The sequence below is a fragment of the Ranitomeya variabilis genome, chromosome 2 (genome assembly GCF_051348905.1).
Source record: "Ranitomeya variabilis isolate aRanVar5 chromosome 2, aRanVar5.hap1, whole genome shotgun sequence".
Lineage (NCBI taxonomy): Eukaryota > Metazoa > Chordata > Amphibia > Anura > Dendrobatidae > Ranitomeya > Ranitomeya variabilis.
In genome coordinates this window covers 276,506,394-276,527,969 of record NC_135233.1, presented here as the reverse complement: position 1 = coordinate 276,527,969, position 21,576 = coordinate 276,506,394, and the positions used below count along the sequence as shown (strand labels likewise).

General features: G+C 43.5%; 1 protein-coding gene across 1 annotated transcript in view; it reads left to right on the top strand.

Moving 5' to 3' along the window:
- SLC7A3 (solute carrier family 7 member 3) overlaps positions 1-8,984 on the top strand; it is a 36,701-nt gene extending 27,717 nt beyond the window's left edge. Inside the window, exons 7-12 of the mRNA XM_077284981.1 lie at positions 2,073-2,212; positions 3,855-3,957; positions 4,306-4,511; positions 4,597-4,763; positions 4,878-4,986; positions 5,987-8,984. Coding sequence (XP_077141096.1) covers positions 2,073-2,212; positions 3,855-3,957; positions 4,306-4,511; positions 4,597-4,763; positions 4,878-4,986; positions 5,987-6,117 — 856 coding nt within the window. The 3' untranslated portion in view covers positions 6,118-8,984. The remainder of the gene's footprint in view (positions 1-2,072; positions 2,213-3,854; positions 3,958-4,305; positions 4,512-4,596; positions 4,764-4,877; positions 4,987-5,986) is intronic.
- The last annotated feature ends 12,592 nt before the right edge of the window (positions 8,985-21,576 follow it).

The window sequence follows — 21,576 nt, the reverse complement described above, 5'->3', positions numbered from 1 at the left end:
TGATGTGGGCTCACCGCCGGAGCCCACATCAAAGGGGGAGACACGACACGCGCAGTAATAGTACGGCGCATGTCGTGAAAGGGTTAAAAATTCCCTATCGTTCCCTAACTACACTATCTATCTGCTATTGTATTTTTTTTTTCCTTACTTACTGTGCGATGACGCTTCAGTTGAGAATCACAGTACATGCCGGGATGCTCAAACGAGACGTCATCAGAAACTACGGTCACTGCCGCAGCCTTTGCCCCCCTCCCTGAAACAAAGCTTCATCAGGGCAAAAAGCCATGACTGCCAGAACACATCCTACAGATTTCCCATACTTGCAAGTCTGTAGAATACACATTGAAGACTGGAATTGCATGGCACTTCAGAAGCCATTTTTAGAGCTAAACACATGAGTGAATGAGTGTCTGTGGATTTGTTTTTCCTTTTTTTTTTTTTTTTTTTTCCTTATTGGAGCCACTTCTAATTTTTGCTCCAGAAAACCTTATGCGATTTCAGCCTTGGCTTTAGCAGAGCGGGTTCTCTGATGGCGTGTACTTTGTACCTTGCACGACGTTGACCAATCATATGCAGGCGGCATGATGTTGGGAAAGATATAACACTCCCTTAGAAGGTCAGAAGAACATGGCATAAAATGATATGGTTTATAATGTCTACACCTGTGTAAAGTACAGCAAAGCTGAGTATGATTACAAACACCTCCAGCTTTCATCTCCCAGCAGTCAGTGTGGTAGGAGGGGCTTTAGAGCCGAACGGTGTGATTATAAACCGCTCTGCAGCGCTTTTATCACCATATGGTCAGCTCAGCTGTATCCCCCTCCCTTCACTGACTGCCATGAGATGAAAGGTGAAAGCATTTGCAATCACACTCAAGTCACACATGTTTTCTCAGGCATATTCTTCTTTCCCTTTCATTACTCCTGCTTATGATTGGGCAATGTAAAGAAGGGGAAAAATACCTCATACCCCAGAGACAAATCTCTGGTAACATCCCGTTAGGCTTATAAATTATACCATAATCCTTATAATTAATGTCTCGGCAATGGAGATGATGTGGCCAGTTTAACATGTCCAAACTGGTGACCAGTCCTTTTTAACATATTTAAGTGCTGTTAAGCTTAACAGCAGGGGGAAAAAAATTGTTCAGTCCTCTAGAGAGACTCTTCAATGATTAAAATGTGAGTGGGGGAAAAACCCCAGTACTTATTGGAATCTCACTGTATCATCACCCGCCTCGACTACTGTAACCTCCTGCTCTGTGGCCTCCCCTCTAACACTCTCGCACCCCTCCAATCTATTCTAAACTCTGCTGCCCGACTAATCCACCTGTCCCCCCCGCTATTCCCTGGCCTCTCCCCTCTGTCAATCCCTGCACTGGTTCCCTATTACCCAGAGACTCCAGTACAAAAGCCTAACAATGACATACAAAGCCATCCACAACCTGTCTCCTCCATACATCTGTGACCTCGTCTCCCGGTACTTTCCTGCACGCAACCTCCGATGTTCACAAGATCTCCTTCTCTACTCCCCTCTTACCTCCTCTTCCCACAATCACATACAAGATTTCTCTCGCGCATCACCCCTACTCTGGAACCCTCTACTACAACACATCAGACTCTCACCTACCATCGAAACCTTCAAAAAGAGCCTGAAGACCCACCTCTTCCGACAAGCCTACAACCTGCAGTGACCACCGATTGACCAAACCGCTGCATGACCAGCTCTATCCTCACCTACTGTATTCTCACCCATCCCTTGTAGATTGTGAGCCCTCCCGGGCAGGATCCTCTCTCCTACTGTACCAGTCGTGACTTGTATTGTTCAAGATTATTGTACTTGTTTTTATTATGTATACCCCTCCTCACATGTAAAGCGCCATGGAATAAATGGCGCTATAATAATAAATAATATCTAAATTATTTTTTTTATTTTAAGAAAAATGTCAGTATCCATATTAGATGTATAAACCAGTTGTATGGAAACTGTTATGAATACATTGGAAATTATCTGTTATGAGGTAGAAATGTGCTTGCTGTATTAAGTATGTTTTGATTTCATTGTTTTTACAGTTTATTGGGATCCATGTTTCCGATGCCACGTGTTATCTATGCGATGGCTGAAGATGGACTTCTCTTTAGGTTCCTAGCTAGTGTCAATAAGAAGACAAAGACTCCACTGATTGCAACCATTGTGTCTGGTATTGTGTCAGGTGAGAATATGCCTCCATAACCCTCTATTGTGTATATTCTAAGAAAACATGGTGCTCATTGGTCTTTTAAAGCCGCCAATCTGTGGTGCATCCACTTTATGGCCGTGTTCTGATTTGTTTTATTTTTAAGTTAGGACAGGCTATGGATACACCTTGTCGTGGTTGGATGGCATTTTTTGATCAAAATAGCATTAAAGGTAATGTCAGCAGGTTTTTGCTATGTAATCTGAAGACAGCATGAGATAGTCTGAGACACAGAATTTGGGGATTTGTCGCTTGTTAAATCTTTCACAGTTGGGAAAACAACAGCACACACTTTATCAGTAAGAGATTAACATTGCCAGACTAGTTCGACAACGCCCTCCTGTGATAAGCAGCTCACTGCCTATGAACATTGTACATACAGACCCTGAAGTGGGCGGGGTTAGCTTCCTCAGCTCTGCTTCATTCTAAATCTAAAAGCTCTGACTGTGTCAAAGTAATCTGTGTGATACCTCGTTGGATTTAGCTTCTCTTTTCCATACATCAGGCTGCTCTTGGATGAGGTAGTTGGAAGGGAATCGGTCAGCAGGTGTTTTGCTAAGTACCCGGTGTTATTTACATGCACTATTACTATTTACTTGCTGTAGGGTATGTGCTCAATTTTGTTTTTTTTTGGGGGGGTTTTATCTGTGAAATGGCCACAGTATGAACGTGCTCTTACACATTGCATGTATACCAGCTTATAGTCTGGCTCATTTCTTTGGTTTTATTTTTAACGGTGCAGCTTGTATGGGTTCAGCTCGCATTGTGCCTAAATGTCATTTTACACACTGAGTCATTTTGCGATACATTTAATGTTCCTGACGCTGCTGCAGAGTAGGTATGAATAAACAGGGATGATTCCGTGCAAAGAAAAGGCACCTGGTTGTTCCAGATAGACTCTGTATCTATCTAGTGCCGTATCCCAATATGTTTTTCTTCTATGTGTTCTGTGTTCTTTACAGACAGAACATGCATATATTGTAAGATTGTAAGTCCTCAAGGACAGGGTCCTCTCCCCTCTGTACCAGTCTGTCATTGTAAATTTGTTAACTGGTAACGATATCTATATCCCTGTATGTAACCCCTTTTCACATGTACAGCACCATGGAATTAATGGTGCTATATAAATAATAATAATAATTATAGTCTATTATTATTATTTATGTGGTTGTTGACATGTCCGTGATTTTTTTTTTTTTTTTACGCTGGTCCATCTCAGATGCCTATGAGTAAGGACATAAAGTCCAAAACGCGTCAGGTGTGCGGGGGATGTTTGCACCTTGAGACGCTGATATGTATGTTTTTAATTTTTTACAAACAATGAATTAAATAAAAGACAAAACTTGAATTTTTATGGAAATTACCTGGTGCTGTTTTTTTCCTTTTTTGCCATCTGTTTCTAAACATCAGTAGTTACTGAAATTTGCAATAACAAATAGCTTTTTTTATGCTGATAATTGTTATGTAAAAATAGTTGCAATGCAAACGATCTGAATGGTGTACAGTTTTTGGTGTTTTTGTATTTGCTGTCAGTAGGTGTGTTGAGTACATTTATTCTTGTATGCTTTTTTGTGCTCTTGTTTGGTGTAATTAATGTGGTGTTGGTAATTGCTTGCAGCAATCATGGCCTTCCTTTTTGATCTGGAGGTCCTTGTGGAGCTGATGTCCATCGGTACCTTACTTGCTTACTCCCTGGTGGCTGCCTGCGTCGTTATTCTTAGGTAAGTCGTATAGTAACACCTCTATAATCTATCCATATGTAAAGTTGTCCTACAGCAGTGTTTCTCAACTCCAGTCCTCAAGACCCACCAACAGGTCATGTTTTTAGGATTTCCTTAGTATTGCACAGGTGATAATTTCATTACCTGCTCAAGAATTAATTCCATCACCTATGCAATACTAAGGAAATCCTAAAAACATGACCTGTTGGTGGGTCTTGAGGACTGGAGTTGAGAAACACTGTCCTACAGCATTAATCCAGAGGAGGTCATTTCAACTTCTTGAGGCTTTTGCTAAATGTGTTGGTTGAAAAACAAAACCCCAATAAATAGTTATCTGTGGGCTTGTAGATACCAACCAGAGATGCTGAACCGCCCCCTGAAGACCACTGAAATGGAGAAGCTGACTAAGGCAGACAGTGAGAAGACGCACACAGATGTTCAGGTCACCTTTACTCGGTGTGATTCCTTCAACATCCGGCATCTTGTGTCTCCCGGAAGTGATGTCCCCACCAAAACGTCAGGACGCGTAGTTTATGGCTGTGTCTCAGTGATTTGTAAGTCGTGTCGGCAATATTCATTAGTGATCATCAGAGCGGCTCACTTATGTCCCCTTCATTACTCTCTCGTCTTGTTTTCCAGCCGTCTTATTCATTGCCATGTCAGTGATACTGGGTCAGAAGCTCGATGACCTTCTTGCCGGGAGCCCCATCTGGATCACGGTCTTCACCCTCCTGTCTGTGGGGTCCGCTGCTGTTACCTTTGTGATTTGGAAACAACCAGAGTGTAAAACCCATCTGTCATTTAAAGTAAGTTATCGCCTGATTACTACATGGAAGAAAAAGTTTTCATAATGCCCCAATGTAGTTATTGAGATAAGGAAAATCCCCTTGAATACATGATGTGGTGTTTTTGTGCTATAGGTGCCCGCGCTCCCGCTGTTGCCTCTCTTCAGCGTGTTTGTCAACCTTTATTTCATGGTCCAATTTACCGCTGGGACTTGGATTCGATTTGCTATTTGGATGGCTTTAGGTAAAGTTTATTTCTTTCATAGCACTAACAAATTCTGTAGATCTCTCATCACTTGCATTATTTTAAAGGGATTGTTCTGTGTATTTAACTTTATTAACAAATTTAAAGGGGTTGCTTCGCTTAGAAAACTCATAATGGGATTCTGAGTAAATAGATTGGAGTCCCATGTTCAGACCCCCACATCGATTAGCCAGAAGTGAGCGCAGATGTAAAGGCCCCATCGGAGGATCTGCAGACAGGCTGTGTGTGAGGCCTTCCGATTCTCTGCTGACGGATTGTCGGGAGTGAGCGGAATCGGGCCTGTTAAAAGCTGTTCCTTTCCTTCTCCCTGGAAGTACGCCAGTGGAACCAAGCTTTCCTGGTGTGAGCTGGAAGTGATGGCCGTTCAGCAGAGTAATTGGCCCACGGCTGCCTAATATGTATGGGGGACCTGTAAGAGAAGAGTGCCTTTTGGCTCTGAATGACCTAGTATAACCATGCACTATACAGACAGCCTGGTCCACCTCCAGTCTAGAAACGAGTTGTGTGAAGGCACATTTACTCATCTCACGTTTGATTTATGGAATCCAGGAGCTCTATCCATGAAGATTCACAATTTTTTGTTTTAATCATCCCTGACTTCTATCATGATCATCGTTTCTATCACATTCATAGTTTAGTTTATTCATAAAGTTCTATGGACTTGTCTTGTTCACACTGTGGTAATAACCACTGCATTTTTAAAGTAGCAGCAAAGTAAGTGACATTTCTGAAATCTCATGCACACGCTGCTTATTTTGTTCTCGCAGATTTGATTTATTGATGCTTTTTTTTTTTTTCAACCTGCAACCTGTCAATTCTTTCTTCATTGTTGCAGTGTTTTTCAAACATTCGAATGAATGTTGGGAAAAAGTGTCGTCACACACATTTTTCAGTGTTTTTCCTGCCAGCACTATGGTTTAAGGTGCCGAAAATCTCCTGCAAATAATCTTTTTAGTAATTATCCTGTTTTGTGCTTTAGGTTTCATTATCTACTTCAGTTATGGCATTAGGAACAGTACGGAGGAACAGAGCTCTAAAGGAAAGGACAATCTGAAAAACCCTGATTCGTCTAGTCCTGCTGCCAAGGATCATTCGACAACTCTTCTGTAGTAACCATTTTGTTTCACTCATGCACTTAGATCATTTTACATTGTGTCTATGCAGGTAAAATGTGTCCCATAGAGTACTAACCTCAATATTTCATTTTCTCCTTTCTATTTTAAAGAGGATCAATTGTCAAGTTTTTGCTATTTAATCTGAGAGCAGCATAATATATAGAAAAAAAATTCTGATTCCAGAGATGTCACTTACTAGGCTGTGTGCTGTAGTTTGTATACAACCAGCGTTTTATCAGCAAGAGATTCAGTAGAGGACTAGGCGTTATGTGGAAACCAGTCCAGCTATTGTGTAACCCCGCCCCCACCACTGATTGGCTGCTAACTTCCAATGTACAAGGTAAGCTGCCAATCGGTGGTGTGGGCGGGGTTATACAGAGCTCAACATTCCGACCACTGCTACATTTACAGCAGAGAAAACAGGGATTCTATCCAAACAGCCCAGTTATTGACACATTGCTGGAATCGGGCTTTCTGCCCCTACATCAAATCTTACTGACATTCCTTTTATTTTAAATGGGTTAGTTTAAAATCCTGTGGTTATTGAGCATTTGAAAATGATTGATTAATATCACAGAATTGCAGAACGGTTTAAAAAGCCGGTTTCTCTTGATCTCTCCATGTTCGGCCAGGTTATTGCAAACAGTAATATACATAGTTTTGTGTGTTTCCTTCTACTTGGCATATAATAATGGTCCTGTTACTTCCAACATGAATTGTTATACATTTTTTTAATGCTATTCTTGTTCTTATTCTGTATTTTGCGATTTAACTTCTATTGTCGGCTGTAATGAAAATATCTTACATTCAATCTTGGCTTCATCACTGTAATGTATTGAGATTTGGGCATATCTTCCGGCTGAGTGCTGCCAACAAGTTTATTTATATATTGAATTATTCTTTTTGAATGGAAGTTTCCTTTTAAAGTGGCTGAATGTAAAGGAAAGATTTTAGAAAAGTACTCAGATGGGCATGATTTAGAAATCCCAATACTTGACTTTTTATGTTTACAGAGTAAATATTTATTGTATTTTTATTACTTTTTATACGCCCGCTCCATCTAAGATTGCAACCTAGTTCCTTGTATTTCTTCTACCATCTACTGCACAACCAGTATTTTTTGTAATATATTCTTATGTCGACCAATTTTTCTATTTGTTGTACATTTTCTTATTTCTAGGCTGTCAGTCACATTTTGGATATAGACCTATGTTACAAATCCATTTTATTGGGCGGGCCCTTTCTTACCAGGGTGATTAGTAGGTTGTGCTGGGATAAGGTGTTATCTGAGCATGCTCGGGTGCTAACAGAGTGTCTTCAGCGTGCTCAAAAAATAGGTTCGAGTCCCGTTAACTGCATGTCTTGTGGCTGTTAGACACGCAGGGATTACCTAACAAAACAGGTAATCCCTCTGTGTTGCAGCTGTCGAGCAGCCACGGGAACTTGAACATATTTTTTGAAACCGCTGAAGACAATTTTGGCACCTGACAATGCTCAGATCACGCCTTATCCGAGACTGGGAAGTACTAATGGTGCCTGGTGTAGACCCCTCGGGATGTCTCCTACATCAGGAGAATGGCGTCTCTTAGGCCATTTGGCACTTCATAAAGTAGTATGTGAATTAGACAGGTGAACTTCCTGATCTGTGACTCTCTCCATTGTAGTTTATGGGAGATATAAGATATATGCAAGGTTTGGTTTTTTTTGTTTTTTTACAAGGATTTAAAAGTGGATTTTACTACAAAATATATGGAAAAAATAATTTCCTAATTTAATGGTAAATGCTCAAAATAGCGTGGGGGAAAAAACACCACCATAGAAGCAATCTCATTCAAAGAGTAGTTGATGTAAAATTTGGTGCAAAATCTCTTTCTATATCTTTGTAAAAAAAAAAATTAAAGAAACCTGTGTGAATGTCCAATTAGAGCTGATTGGTGGAGGGAAGAGTCCTGTAAGTAGGTGGAAATTCTATCAAACATTTATGATATATTCTTTTGATATATCGCAAATGTCACGGAAGGTTATACACCTTTTCATTATGACAATCTGACCCTTGGACCAAAAAAAGGTCGTGCACCCCTGACTTATGAAATGAGAACATACCAGCACCCTGGTTCCACGTAGTAAATCTACATTGTGGGTAATAAAATAATAAATGTAACTTAAGTGGACGAAGCTTCCTCTGCATTCATGCGACTACGGTAAAGATGAGCAGATCGTTTCACCGTCAACAAGTTTCAACGTCTTGTCCTCTCTTGCAGCCGGGATCTCCTGGGCCGGACCAGAGATTAGAACCAGGGCTGTGGAGTCGGTAAGCCAAACCTCCGACTCCTCAATTTCCATGACACCGACTCCACCAAAATGGGCTCCGACTCTACAGCCCTGATTAGAACTGGGTGACCCTCCTCTATTTGCTCATCTCTGGACCGTAGGTGAAAGTATAATGGATAGCAGACCTTTTACTATTGAAGATGGCACAAGAGCATTACTGTAATCGGCTCCTGGGGGGGCGACTCCTGGGTATTATTTTTATTATATTGACACATGTGCGAGTGAAATTTTGATCTTTTATGAGGCTTGAAGTATTTTATGATATTACTTTTCATTTAATCACATACTGTTTTACAATCCAGCAGTACAATGTTTTTATAGTGTTTCGATGTCGTGTGTCCGATCTTCATTGTTCTAAATTTTTCCTATATTTAAACTGTACATTTTTATATTGCAGATAAAGATTTGTAACTTCCTATTGTTTGTGGTATTAAAAATTGTCTTTTTTTATTTGTATGCACAATGTCCTCAATGATTTAAATGTCTCTTTAGATGTATTTTTGTAGAAAATAAAAAATAATTTTTTTGTGCTTTCTGTCACTGTTCAATTTTTTTTTTTTTTTTTTTAAGCCATTAAATGTTACTCTGCTTTCAGACAAGTAGTCAGTCTGCTGCTGATCACAGGATGACAAATTACAGAACATACAGGGAGAAAATGTGGGCAAGTTACTCATAAAGCCTGCGACAACTGCAGTCATGCATGGTTGAAATTGGGATTTCTGTGCAATGAAAACTTTGCGTGAAGCCCCTGAGCCCTAGGGCTCATGCAGACGACAGCAGTTTCAGTCCGAGTGCAATCTGTCAAAACGAGAGATCGCATTGAGACCAATGTTGTTCAATTAGGCCGTGAACATGGTCCAAGGGGAAAAAAAATTCAGTATACATGACTTGCCTCCCAGTAATCAGATTGCATGCTGCCATTCAAGTCTATGGGTCTTTGAGAAAAAAAATCAGACCATACTCCGATGAAAATGGAGAAACGTTTTTTTTTTTTTTTCCCCCGCTCTACAGGTCTGAGAAAATCTAATCACACTGATGCCACTGTGATCAGCATGATGGAACAGATTTTCTGGTGCTTGTGAAGAAAATATCTGCGCCTGCCCTTAGTGTCTAACTTGGGTTCTGTATTCCACTGGGTTTTTTCCTTGATGTAATGGGGAAAATAGTTTGTGATTGATGCCGCTGGCTACATGTTTGTGGTTGTGCCGGACAAGAAAGATCTCTATCTGTAGTTATCCAAATCGCATACACTACCATTCTCTTTAAACAACCCTCCACTCTCCGCCTCTCTAGGTTTAGGCTGAAATTGAGATCCGGTCTGAGTACGGACCATGATGTTCAGAGCAGCTGTGGGTCCTACTGACCCAAACTTGAAAGCCTCATAAAAAATGCATGAGTTTGGGTAAGCGGACCTGCACCTGGGTCTAATACCCTTGTCTGTACTCGGACCATACTTCTTGGATGTGTAAAATTCGTCCATCAATTAATTTCCCTTTGTATATGTGCAGCCCTTCCTTGATATTATTCTTTTTATCAATAAGGCTTTGATAGTGGATGGTTCATTAAAGAAGTTTTCCAGTACTTCAACTTCCTGTCATACCCCTCGCCTGGCCCTCATAAACTAATATAGCCTACACTCCCCTCCCATGCTGGTGCCGTTCCCGCGTTGTCGGCACTCGCTCTCCCGGGGCTCTTGGGCTGTTGTTATGACACGTGGTGCCGGCGTCACTGTCCCCCCCCTCCAGTCGAATTTAACATGAACAAGTGAGAGCAGCTGCAGCGCGGACTACTTCTTCATGTTCAATTTTTTTTTTTTAAATTCGTTTATTAACAAAAAAATAAACTGTTACATACATATTTGCATCCAAGGTTATCAAGCATAGTATGCAGTACATATAAACTGTGCATTATTAAACCTATAATAAAATGCAATTTTCGTCTATAGCCAATGCTGTCTTGTGATTATTATTATATTTGTTTTCCAATAGTAACGTATGAGTCATTGAAGTAAATAGAGCATAGAGAAAACCAGAACTCTTAAAGTACAACTATATCTACTCTAACCACTAATACGCCGCATTGCCTCATGTCTGTCCCCTTGTGTGATATCTCCCATCCATGACAGGTCTACAGAGTAAGAAGGGAAGAATTCCATCTACCCCAAATTTTTTCAAATTTGCCCGGGCAGCCTCTATTTTGACATAACGTGCGTTCATATGGGATTATCGAGTTAATCAGGCCAATCCAAGTTCTTATAGATGGTTTTGAGCTCCCCATCCACCGCAATGCCAGTACCTTTCGTGCCATAAAGAGCATCCCGCGTAAGAAAATGTCAGTATAATGATCCCAAGCCTCCTCCTCCCATATTCCAAATAAACAAACTAGTGGTTCATGGGGGACTGGAATTAACAACAAAGATGCGAATAGCGACGTCACCTCCTTCCAGTATTGAAGAGTGACAGGACAACTCCATATGATGTGGATGAAATCTGCATCTGGTGAATGGCAACGCACACATTCTGGCGTTTGAAGCCGACCCATTTTAAGAAGCTGTTTCGGAGTTCGATACGACTGGTGTATTATATACAGCTGAGTCATCCTGTTGTTAACCGAAGGGGATACTTTAATTGGGGATACAAGAATGTCGTCCCATTCCTCCTCTTGCATATTAGCAAGAAGTCCCCCCCCCCCACTTCCCCTTAAGGCTACTTTCACACTAGCGTCGTGCACTGCACGTCGCTATGCGTCGTTTTGTAGAAAAAACACATCCTGCAAAAGTGCTTGCAGGATGCGTTTTTTTCTCCATTGACTTGCATTAGCGACGCATTGCCACACGTCGCAACCGTCGTGCGACAGTTGCGTCGGACCGTCGCCACCAACAAACGTTGCTTGTAACGTTTTTTGGTGCGTCGTTCCCATCTTTTCCGACCGCGCATGCGCAGCCGGAACTCCGCCCCCGCCTCTCCGCACCTCACAATGGGGCAGCGGATGCGTTGAAAAACAGCATCCGCTGCCCCCGTTGTGCAGCGCATTCACTGCTAGCGTCGGTACGTCGCATCGACGCAATTCGTCGTGCGTCATCCGACGCTAGTGTGAAAGTAGCCTAACAGATTCAATAGTGAGTGTTGCCCCCGAGGACAGCATATAGGTATATAGAGAGGAGATGAGACCTTGTGGGCCTTGCAACTTAAGAATTCCTATCAAGCGTAGAGAGGATATAACTCGACCTGCGCCTGCTTGTCTCATATATGACAGAATGGCTGACCTGAGCTGTAAATATCGGAAAAATTGGGATCTCGGTATATCGTGCTTGGTTTGCAATTGCTCAAGACACAAAAGTCCCCCCATCATACAGATCTCCTATTGATGAGACACCATGCCCAGTCCAAAAAACAGCGGATGGGTGGTTCAATAAAGTTGGGAAATATCCATTGTTCCACAGGGGCATCTCCGCAATAATATCTATGAACCCAACAGTTTTCTTAACTTGCCTCCAAACCGACCGTGCCAGGCGTAATAAGGGTATCATACGAGGGATATTAATTTTCTCCAGTTCTAAAAAAATTAATGGGCATTCAATTTGCGTCGCATGAAGCAAATTACTTTCAGAGTTAGGAAGGCAGTTATCGGGCATCCATTTATTGAGGGCTCCAGCCTGACCTGCCAAGTAATATAGATAGAAATCTGGTAGCGCCGCCCCACCCCCCTGTTTTGGTCTCTGCAGCATAGATAGCTTAAGTTTGGGCCTAGATTTCCCCCAGATGAAAACTGTTATTTGAAAATTTAAACTTGCAAAAAAGGATTTAGGGATTAGCACAGCACTGTGTTGAAGACAATAACTAAGCTTGGGGAGCAATATCATTTTAATTAAATTGACCCGGCCGGCCACAGACAACGGAAGTTTACTCCACGCTGCAAATTTAGATTTAACTATTTCTAGCAATGGCAATATATTAAGTTGTAGGTCGGATCTACTATTTCGAGAGATATGTATGCCCAAGTACAGTATTTAAAGCTGTGTACAATAGAAAGGGAGGAAAGGGTCTCAAGGCCGGGCATCGGAGCATGAGAGAGAGGCATCAACGCGGATTTATCCCAGTTTATGTAGAGGCCCGAGTGCCTATTAAATTTGTCTATAGTAGCTATTACCCGTGTTAGCGTTTCCTCTGCCCTATCCATAAATATCACCATATCATCAGCGTAAAGACCGATGGTATCCACACGGCCAGCTATATTTATACCCTTAATGTCAGTAGAGGACCTTATACGTATCGCCAAAGCCTCTATTGCTAGGGCAAAGAGGGCCGGGGAGAGAGGGCACCCCTGGTGGGTCCCTCTATATAGTGAAAAAGGTTTAGAGACAGCCATTAACAATGATGCGGGCCCTGGGCTTCATATATAAAAGTTCCACCCATTTCAAAAAAACATCACCAAAACCATATTTTTTAAAGCATGCTGACAGAAGGCCATTCCAGAGAGTCAAAAGCTTTGGCCGCATCCAGCGATGCCAGTGCCCAGGAATTATCTGGTACCAATGAGCTATATTGGACTACTGACTGGACCTGTCTGATGTTGATGGAGGTATTTTTGCCCGGCATAAAACCCATTTGGTCCTGATGTATAAGGTCTAATATAATCGAGTTCAGTCTTGTAGCTAGGATTTTAGTAAAAATGTTATAGTCTACATTTACCAATGATATAGGCCGGTAAGATCCACATTCCAATGGGTCCTTTCTGAGCACAATAATATTTGCCTCATAAAACGTGTCAGGCATAAAACCCTTCTCCCGCATCCCCCGGAACACTCTCAACAAGATTGGTGCCAGTGTGTCACGATACTTCCTATATAGTTCAATGGGAAACCCGTCTGGACCAGGGGCCTTCCCAGAGGCCATATCCATAAAAGCTTGTTCAACTTCCTCCAATGTAATCTCCGCATCCATAAAGGCTCGCGGAGCTGAGGTCAGTACAGGGAACGTTACATCCGATAAATAATCTAGGTTTTCCCGAGTATCAAAGTCACATTTAGAGGTATATAACGACTTATAGTAATCGTGGAAACAGCCAAGTATCCCCTCAGTTGAGGACACTAATGATCCGTCTGATGTTCTTATTTGTAATATAGTGTTGGATACGTTATGTTGACGTACAAAAAAGGCTAAAAATTTGCTAGCCTGATTCCCCAGCTCAAAATAGGATTGGCGAGTAAAAAATAATTTACTTTTAGATTTAGTGTCTACGTGTTGAACATATAGCCTCTGGGAAGTTAGCCACTCTAGTCTATTACCATTAGTCGGGTCAGCCACATAAGCAGACTCTGACTCTTAATCGCTGCTCCATCTCGTCATCCTCCCTTGAGGTCACCCTTTTTATATAAGATATTGTAGAAGATAAGGCATCCCCTTAGATATGCCTTGAGAGTATCCCAGAATAGGTTAGTGTCTCGGGGTTCTGGGTGGGACGAAATAAAGCATTTCAACTGATCGACAGTCCTATCCCTGGAGTCAATCAATTTGAGCCTAAATGGATTTAATTTCCAATCTATACCTCTATTCAATTGGAACAAAGCAAGAAAAAGGAGCAAAAACATCCATAACATCATAATTTAAAAAATGTATATAACGTTTATTTGGAAGTTTAAATCAGTACAAAATATCCACACCATAAATAGGTGCTATATGCATAGTGCACAACAAGGAGGGCAATAAAGAGAGGATATGACAGTAACCAGGTTAACAGCAATGAAACACAAGGTAAATCACATCAGTTACATAGGTTTGCAAGCAGGTGATCCCTATATACTATGGTCCAACTGGTATCCAAGCATTAATTAACATCAACAGCGTACACTATATATGCCATGACACAGGTCACGCTTACCCATTACTGTGTATTCAAAAGGAGTGTTCCCGGCTGGCCTGGTGCCCCTGGACGCGCGTTTCGCGTGATCGCTTCCTCAACAGGGTTAATCATTAGTCAGTCTCATGCCATTTTATATACTTTAAAAACCGGAAATGGCGCCGAGACCGCGGCGCATGCGCAGTGGCGCCCGGGGCGCGTCACCGCTACAGCCGTCATAGCAGGGCACACGTGAGGCGGAAGTCCGCCTAGAGACGTCAGGTGACGCGTGCCCTGCTATTGGAGACGGCAGCAACAGGAGACGAGCGTTCCGGGCGGCAGTGGGCATGCGCTCACCTCGGCCACCATTTTTAAGAAGACCAAGGCTGTGGCCATTTTGATAAAGATCAAATTCAGGTTCCAGTCCTGCATGACCCATAAGTGTATTAAAAGGGGAGTTTAAAGGGGTGCGGTATGGTGTATGTGATACCATATACAGGAAGGGAGTGACACATTTCGCCCGCAGTGTGGATTAATAATTTCAATACGAATGTCACAGTGCTTAATACAACAGTGAAACAAAATGACTAAAAATTGCATAAAAATTGAAACATAACTCTATTCAATTGGCTAAATTTAGGTGTAAGAATGACCGGACTATGATCAGATATTCCCCTATTACCGTGTTCAACACTGTCTACCCATGTTGCCAACCCTTCAGATCCAAATATATAGTCCAGACGAGAAAGAGACCGTCTGGTAGATGAGTGACAGGTATAACTTTTTACTCCGGGATGGTACATCCTCCACAAGTCTAACCAGCCACTACCCTCCATGAATAAAGCTAGTTGGGATGGGACCTGAGACGAGGTCTCCCCCACCATATCATCACCCAGTCTCAACCTATCGAGGCGGGTGTCCATAACCAGATTAAAGTCACCCATACAGATGACGCCTGCATCTGGAAAGCTTAAGGCAAAGTTCATTGCCATCCGAAGTATTGATAGATTAGTTGGGGGAGGGCTATATATACACAGTAAGACGTATTCACGCGAGTTAATTAATGCATGTAGAAAGACGAACCGGCCTTCAGAATCCTTCCTAGCCTCCCTCAGCTCCCATCTGACATCCCTGTGAATTAACAATGAGACCCCTCTTGAGTAACTAGTGTGAAATGCGTGTATGGACCATTGCACCCACAGTTTCTGTACACATCGGGCCGTGTCTCTAGTCAGATGTGTCTCTACCAACGCTACAATATGTGGATGATAGCGCTTGATCTGCGAGAATACCTTAATCTTCCGGGGAGATTTAATACCACGCACGTTCCAGGTCATGTATATTATTTCAGACCCCATACTCACTCGTCGAAATATGAGAAATAACGTCATCTGAGCAAATCTTAGGGACAGCACACAAGGGTTGAGAGGTTCATTGGCGGCGATTTCTACCTACAGAGCAAATAAAATAAACATAGAAAGAGAAACATAACAAAAACCAAACATTGTAGGAGCGTAGTCCCATGCTCCTATTATCAAGTGAAAAACGGGGATACCCTCGCTAAATTAAATTAAGCGTTCGGTATTGTTGGTAGGTTAAGTACCCACATGTAGAGCTCCATTCTAGAGTTATCCACCCAAGTACACTAGGATTTCTTTGCATTGGACATCTTGTGGACCCGTAGCCACTCAGCCGCCTCCTCCGGATTGGTGAAGAAGATAGGGGAACCCTCGTGAACGACTCGCAGGCGAGTGGTATAGATCATGGAGTATATAACATTCCGGTCTCTGAGTTGCTTTTTAATTTCCAGGAACCGCGCCCATTGTTTCTGAAGTTCCATGGAGAAATCCGGAAAAATTGAAATTGTGGAATTTGATAGGACTCTTGTCGTGCCAAACGTAGAATGGCATCTCTATCTTTACAGTTGAGAATATGTGCCAAGAAAGGTCTCGGCGGGGCTCCAGGTGGGAGGGGCCTCGTGGGGACCCTATGGGCCCTTTCCACTGAGAAAGTTGAGGAGAATTCACCTTCCAGAGAAGTCTTAAGCCAGTCCTCAAGGAATTCCTCAGGTCGTTGACCCTCCAAGAGCTCCGGCAGACCAATGATACGGATATTATTTCGACGCAGTCTGTTCTCCAGGTCATCCATTTTTGTTTCCAGGCATTTATGGAACCAGCCACTCTTGTCAATTTAGCCTCCATGGGCGTGACGGTATCTTCGATTTGCGATACTCTCGTTTCCACCAACGTGATGCGTCCTCCCATATTTTGCATATCTAGTCTCAGGCGGCCCACCTCAGTGTGCACGTCTTCTATCTTTTCAGTAAGAGAGGATCTGGTTAAGGAAATAGCCTGCATTAGCTGCTCAGAGGCCTGTTTGAGGGTTAATTCTTCTTGTTCCCCCTCCTCATTACTATCAGAAGGACGACCTTTATGTTGACCTTGCGAGGGGTTATTCCTGAGAGTTCGCCCACCATCCGAGGGCTCCTCTCTAGCGAATTTTTTCAGTCTATCGGCCGTTCCCGATCCTTTTGCGTGCTGCATCACTGTCAGGAGTGAGAGGCAGTAAGATAATCAGAGATATAAACTGCCAAATTCCAGCCACAGGAAAATAGCAGAGCCGACAGGGATTATATATATGGCTTTATGAGACAGCCTGTAATATATAGGATGCGTATAATAGTGGAAGCAGCAGCACCCAGATTCCAGCAGAGTTCTATGTCCTGGGGGGGGGGTCCGCAGCAGCGGCACAGGCAGCGAGGGGGAGGGGAGCCAGACCCTCCAAATCACAAACGCCGGTGGGGCAGATGTCTTCTAGGTAGGGGAACGCGGGGCCCAATTTCTCAGGGCACTCACCGTGTGTCCCCTTAATGTTGTGCAGGATATTCATTCACCCCCCAGGCAGCGCAGCAAAGGTAATGCTCAGCGCCACGTCTCCTAATGGCAGACCGGGCGCTTAAAAAGAAATTGCCGCCAACGTCGGCACCACCGACCACAGTCCCCCGGCTTCTGGGTATGCCAGCACAGGTACCTCAAACGCCAGTATATAGTTCGGAACTTCAGGGGGAAGCCCTGGCTCCAATGTAAGCCGGCGCCGCTCCTTATCCCTCTGGAGCACACGCTGGTAAGATGGCCGCCGCCTCTCTCTGCTCTCACCACTCCCGCAGGCCCCGTCGGCTCTCAGCTCTCCTCCAAGCCTCGGTATGTAAAGCACCTCCGCCCCGCACCTTTCAGAGTCCAAGGGGGACCACAAGTCGTACGCAGCTCGCTCTTTAAAGGGGTTTAGGTGGCAGGATATTAATAGGATAATGGGAGCTCTCCCGGAGTACATCTGCTTCCTTCAACTACATAGCCATGCCCCCCTTCATGTTCAATTTGTCAAAGGCGGGGACAGTGATGCCAGCAAAGATTGGGCTCTGGCGTCATGTGTCTTGACAACTACACGAGAGCTGTGGGGCTCTAGAAGTGCACCACATTCAGGTAGTGTCAGACAACCGAACAACGGTTGCCTATATCAACCATAAGGGGGGCACAAGATCCCAGGCCCTGATGCTGCTATCACAGTCAATTCTCCAGATCATGGAAGAGCATCAATTGAGACTAACCACACTACATATAAAAGGGAAGGTGTTGTGAATTAGACTTTTTTGGCTCCCTCTTGTGGTCACTAGTGATATTTTCTGTCCAGCTTGTACTAAATGTGATTCCTGATTTTGCTGGAAGCTCTAGGGGGCTGGTATTCTCCCCCCGGGCCGTTAGATGGTTCGGGGGTTCTTGAATATCCAGCGTGGAAATTTTGATAGCGTTTTTGCTGACCGTATGTCATCTTACTATATTCTGCTATTAGTCAGTGGGCCTCTCTTTGCTAAATATCTAGTTCATTCTTACGTTTGTCTTTTCTCCTTACCTCACCGTTATTATTTGTGGGGGGCTTGTATCCAACTTTTGGGGTCTTTTCTCTGGAGGCAAGAAAGGTCTATCTTTTCCCTTCTAGGGTTAGTTAGTTCTCCGGCTGGCGCGAGACGTCTAGAACCAACGTAGGCACGTTCCCCGGCTGCTGCTATTTGTGGTGCTAGGATTAGATATACGGTTAGCCAGTTACCACTGCCCTATGAGCTGGTTTTTTATGTTTGCAGACTTGGTATGTACTTTTGAGACCCTCTGCCATTGGGGTCATAACAGTATGCCAGGCCCTGTTGAATGTTTAATGCATTGCAGAAGATAATAAGAAAGGAAATTCTGAGTTTTTTTTTTTTCCCTCTCTTTGTTCCTCCCCTTTACCTCTGAGTGGCTTGTGCTTGCTGCAGACATGAATGTCCAGACCTTGATTACAAGTGTGAATCAGCTTGCTGCTCGTGTGCAGGGCATACAAGATTTTGTTACCAGTAGTCCAATGTCTGAACCTAAAATACCTATTCCTGAACTGTTCACTGGAGACCGATTCAAGTTTAGGAATTTCAGGAATAATTGTAAATTGTTTCTATCTCTGAGACCCCGTTCATCTGGAGACTCAGCTCAGCAAGTTAAAATTGTTATCTCTTTCTTACGGGGCGACCCTCAGGATTGGGCCTTCTCGCTAGCGCCAGGAGATCCGGCGTTGGCAAATATTGATGCGTTTTTTCTGGCGCTCGGATTGCTTTACGAGGAACCCAATCTTGAAATTCAGGCAGAAAAAGCCTTGCTGGCTATTTCTCAGGGCCAGGATGAAGCTGAAGTGTATTGCCAAAAATTTCGGAAATGGTCCGTGCTTACTCAGTGGAATGAGTGTGCTCTGGCCGCAAATTTCAGAAATGGCCTTTCTGAAGCCATTAAGAATGTGATGGTGGGTTTCTCCATTCCTACAAGTCTGAATGATTCCATGGCGCTGGCTATTCAAATTGACCGGCGTTTGCGGGAGCGCAAAACTGCTAATCCTCTGGTGGTGTTGTCTGAACAAACACCTGATTTAATGCAATGTGATAGAATTCAGACTAGAAATGAACGGAAAAATCATAGACGTCAGAATGGGTTGTGTTTTTACTGTGGTGATTCTACACATGTTATATCAGCATGCTCTAAACGCCTAACAAGGGTTGTTAGCCCTGTCGCCATTGGTAATTTGCAACCTAAATTTATTTTGTCTGTGACTTTAATTTGCTCATTGTCTTCCTACCCTGTTATGGCGTTTGTGGATTCAGGTGCTGCCCTGAGTCTTATGGATCTGTCATTTGCCAAGCGCTGTGGTTTTGTTCTTGAGCCTTTGGTAAATCCTATCCCTCTTAGAGGTATTGATGCTACGCCATTGGCGGAAAATAAACCGCAGTTTTGGACACAGGTAACCATGTGCATGACTCCTGAACATCGGGAGGTGATTCGTTTTCTTGTTCTGCATAAAATGCATGATTTGGTCGTTTTGGGTCTACCATGGTTACAGACCCATAATCCAGTCTTGGATTGGAAGGCAATGTCTGTGTCAAGTTGGGGCTGTCAGGGAATTCATGGTGATTCTCCGCCGGTGTCTATTGCTTCCTCTACTCCTTCGGAAGTTCCTGAGTATTTGTCTGATTATCAGGATGTATTCAGCGAGTCCAGGTCCAGTGCTCTGCCTCCTCATAGGGACTGTGACTGCGCCATAGATTTGATTCCAGGTAGTAAATTTCCTAAGGGAAGACTATTTAATCTGTCTGTACCTGAGCATACCGCAATGCGTTCGTATATCAAGGAGTCTCTGGAGAAGGGGCATATCCGTCCATCCTCTTCCCCTCTTGGTGCGGGATTCTTTTTTGTGGCCAAGAAGGACGGATCTTTGAGACCTTGTATTGACTATCGGCTTCTGAATAAAATCACTGTTAAATTTCAGTATCCTTTGCCTCTGTTGTCGGACTTGTTTGCCCGGATTAAAGGTGCCAAGTGGTTCACCAAGATAGATCTTCGTGATGCGTACAACCTTGTGCGCATTAAGCAAGGAGATGAATGGAAAACTTTTGGGGTTGGGGATTTGGTATGGCTGTCTTCTCGATTTGTTCCTATGAAGGTCTCCTCTCCTAAATTTAAGCCTCGCTTCATCGGTCCTTACAAGATATTGGAAATCCTTAATCCTGTGCCCTTTCGCTTGGATCTTCCGGTGTCATTTGCCATTCACAACGTGTTCCATAGGTCTTTGTTGCGGCGGTATGTTGTGCCTGTGGTTCCTTCTGTTGAGCCTCCTGCTCCGGTGTTGGTTGAGGGCGAGTTGGAGTACGTGGTGGAGAAGATCTTGGATTCTCGTCTCTCCAGACGGAGGCTTCAGTATCTGGTCAAGTGGAAGGGCTATGGCCAGGAGGATAATTCCTGGGTGGTTGCCTCTGATGTGCATGCGGCCGATTTAGTTCGTGCCTTTCACGCTGCTCATCCTGATCGCCCTGGTGGTCCTGGTGAGGGTTCGGTGACCCCTCCTTTAAGGGGGGGTACTGTTGTGAATTAGACTTTTTTGGCTCCCTCTTGTGGTCACTAGTGATATGACTCTGGGATTGTCTTTCCTCAGTTTGGCACCCACCTGGGTCGTTAGTCCAGGGGTGTTGCTATATAAACTTCCTGGATCCTCAGTCCAGTGCCTGGCATCGTTGTAATCAGATCCTTTCTGTTTGCTCCTGTCTGCTGGTCCGGGTTCTTGCAAAATTAAGCTAAGTCCTGCTTCCTTGTTTTTTGGTTATCTGTATTGCTCTTATTTTCTGTCCAGCTTGTACTAAATGTGATTCCTGATTTTGCTGGAAGCTCTAGGGGGCTGGTATTCTCCCCCCGGGCCGTTAGACGGTTCGGGGGTTCTTGAATATCCAGCGTGGAAATTTTGATAGGGTTTTTGCTGACCGTAGAAGTCATCTTACTATATTCTGCTATTAGTCAGTGGGCCTCTCTTTGCTAAATATCTAGTTCATTCTTACGTTTGTCTTTTCTCCTTACCTCACCGTTATTATTTGTGGGGGGCTTGTATCCAACTTTTGGGGTCTTTTCTCTGGAGGCAAGAAAGGTCTATCTTTTCCCTTCTAGGGTTAGTTAGTTCTCCGGCTGGCGCGAGACGTCTAGAACCAACGTAGGCACGTTCCCCGGCTGCTGCTATTTGTGGTGCTAGGATTAGATATACGGTTAGCCAGTTACCACTGCCCTATGAGCTGGTTTTTTATGTTTGCAGACTTGGTATGTACTTTTGAGACCCTCTGCCATTGGGGTCATAACAGGAAGGAGAACGAAGAAGCAGATTTTCTCAGCCGGAATACCCTGAAGCAGAGGAACTGAGAACTGGATCCGCTAGTTTTACAGCAGATTGCAGA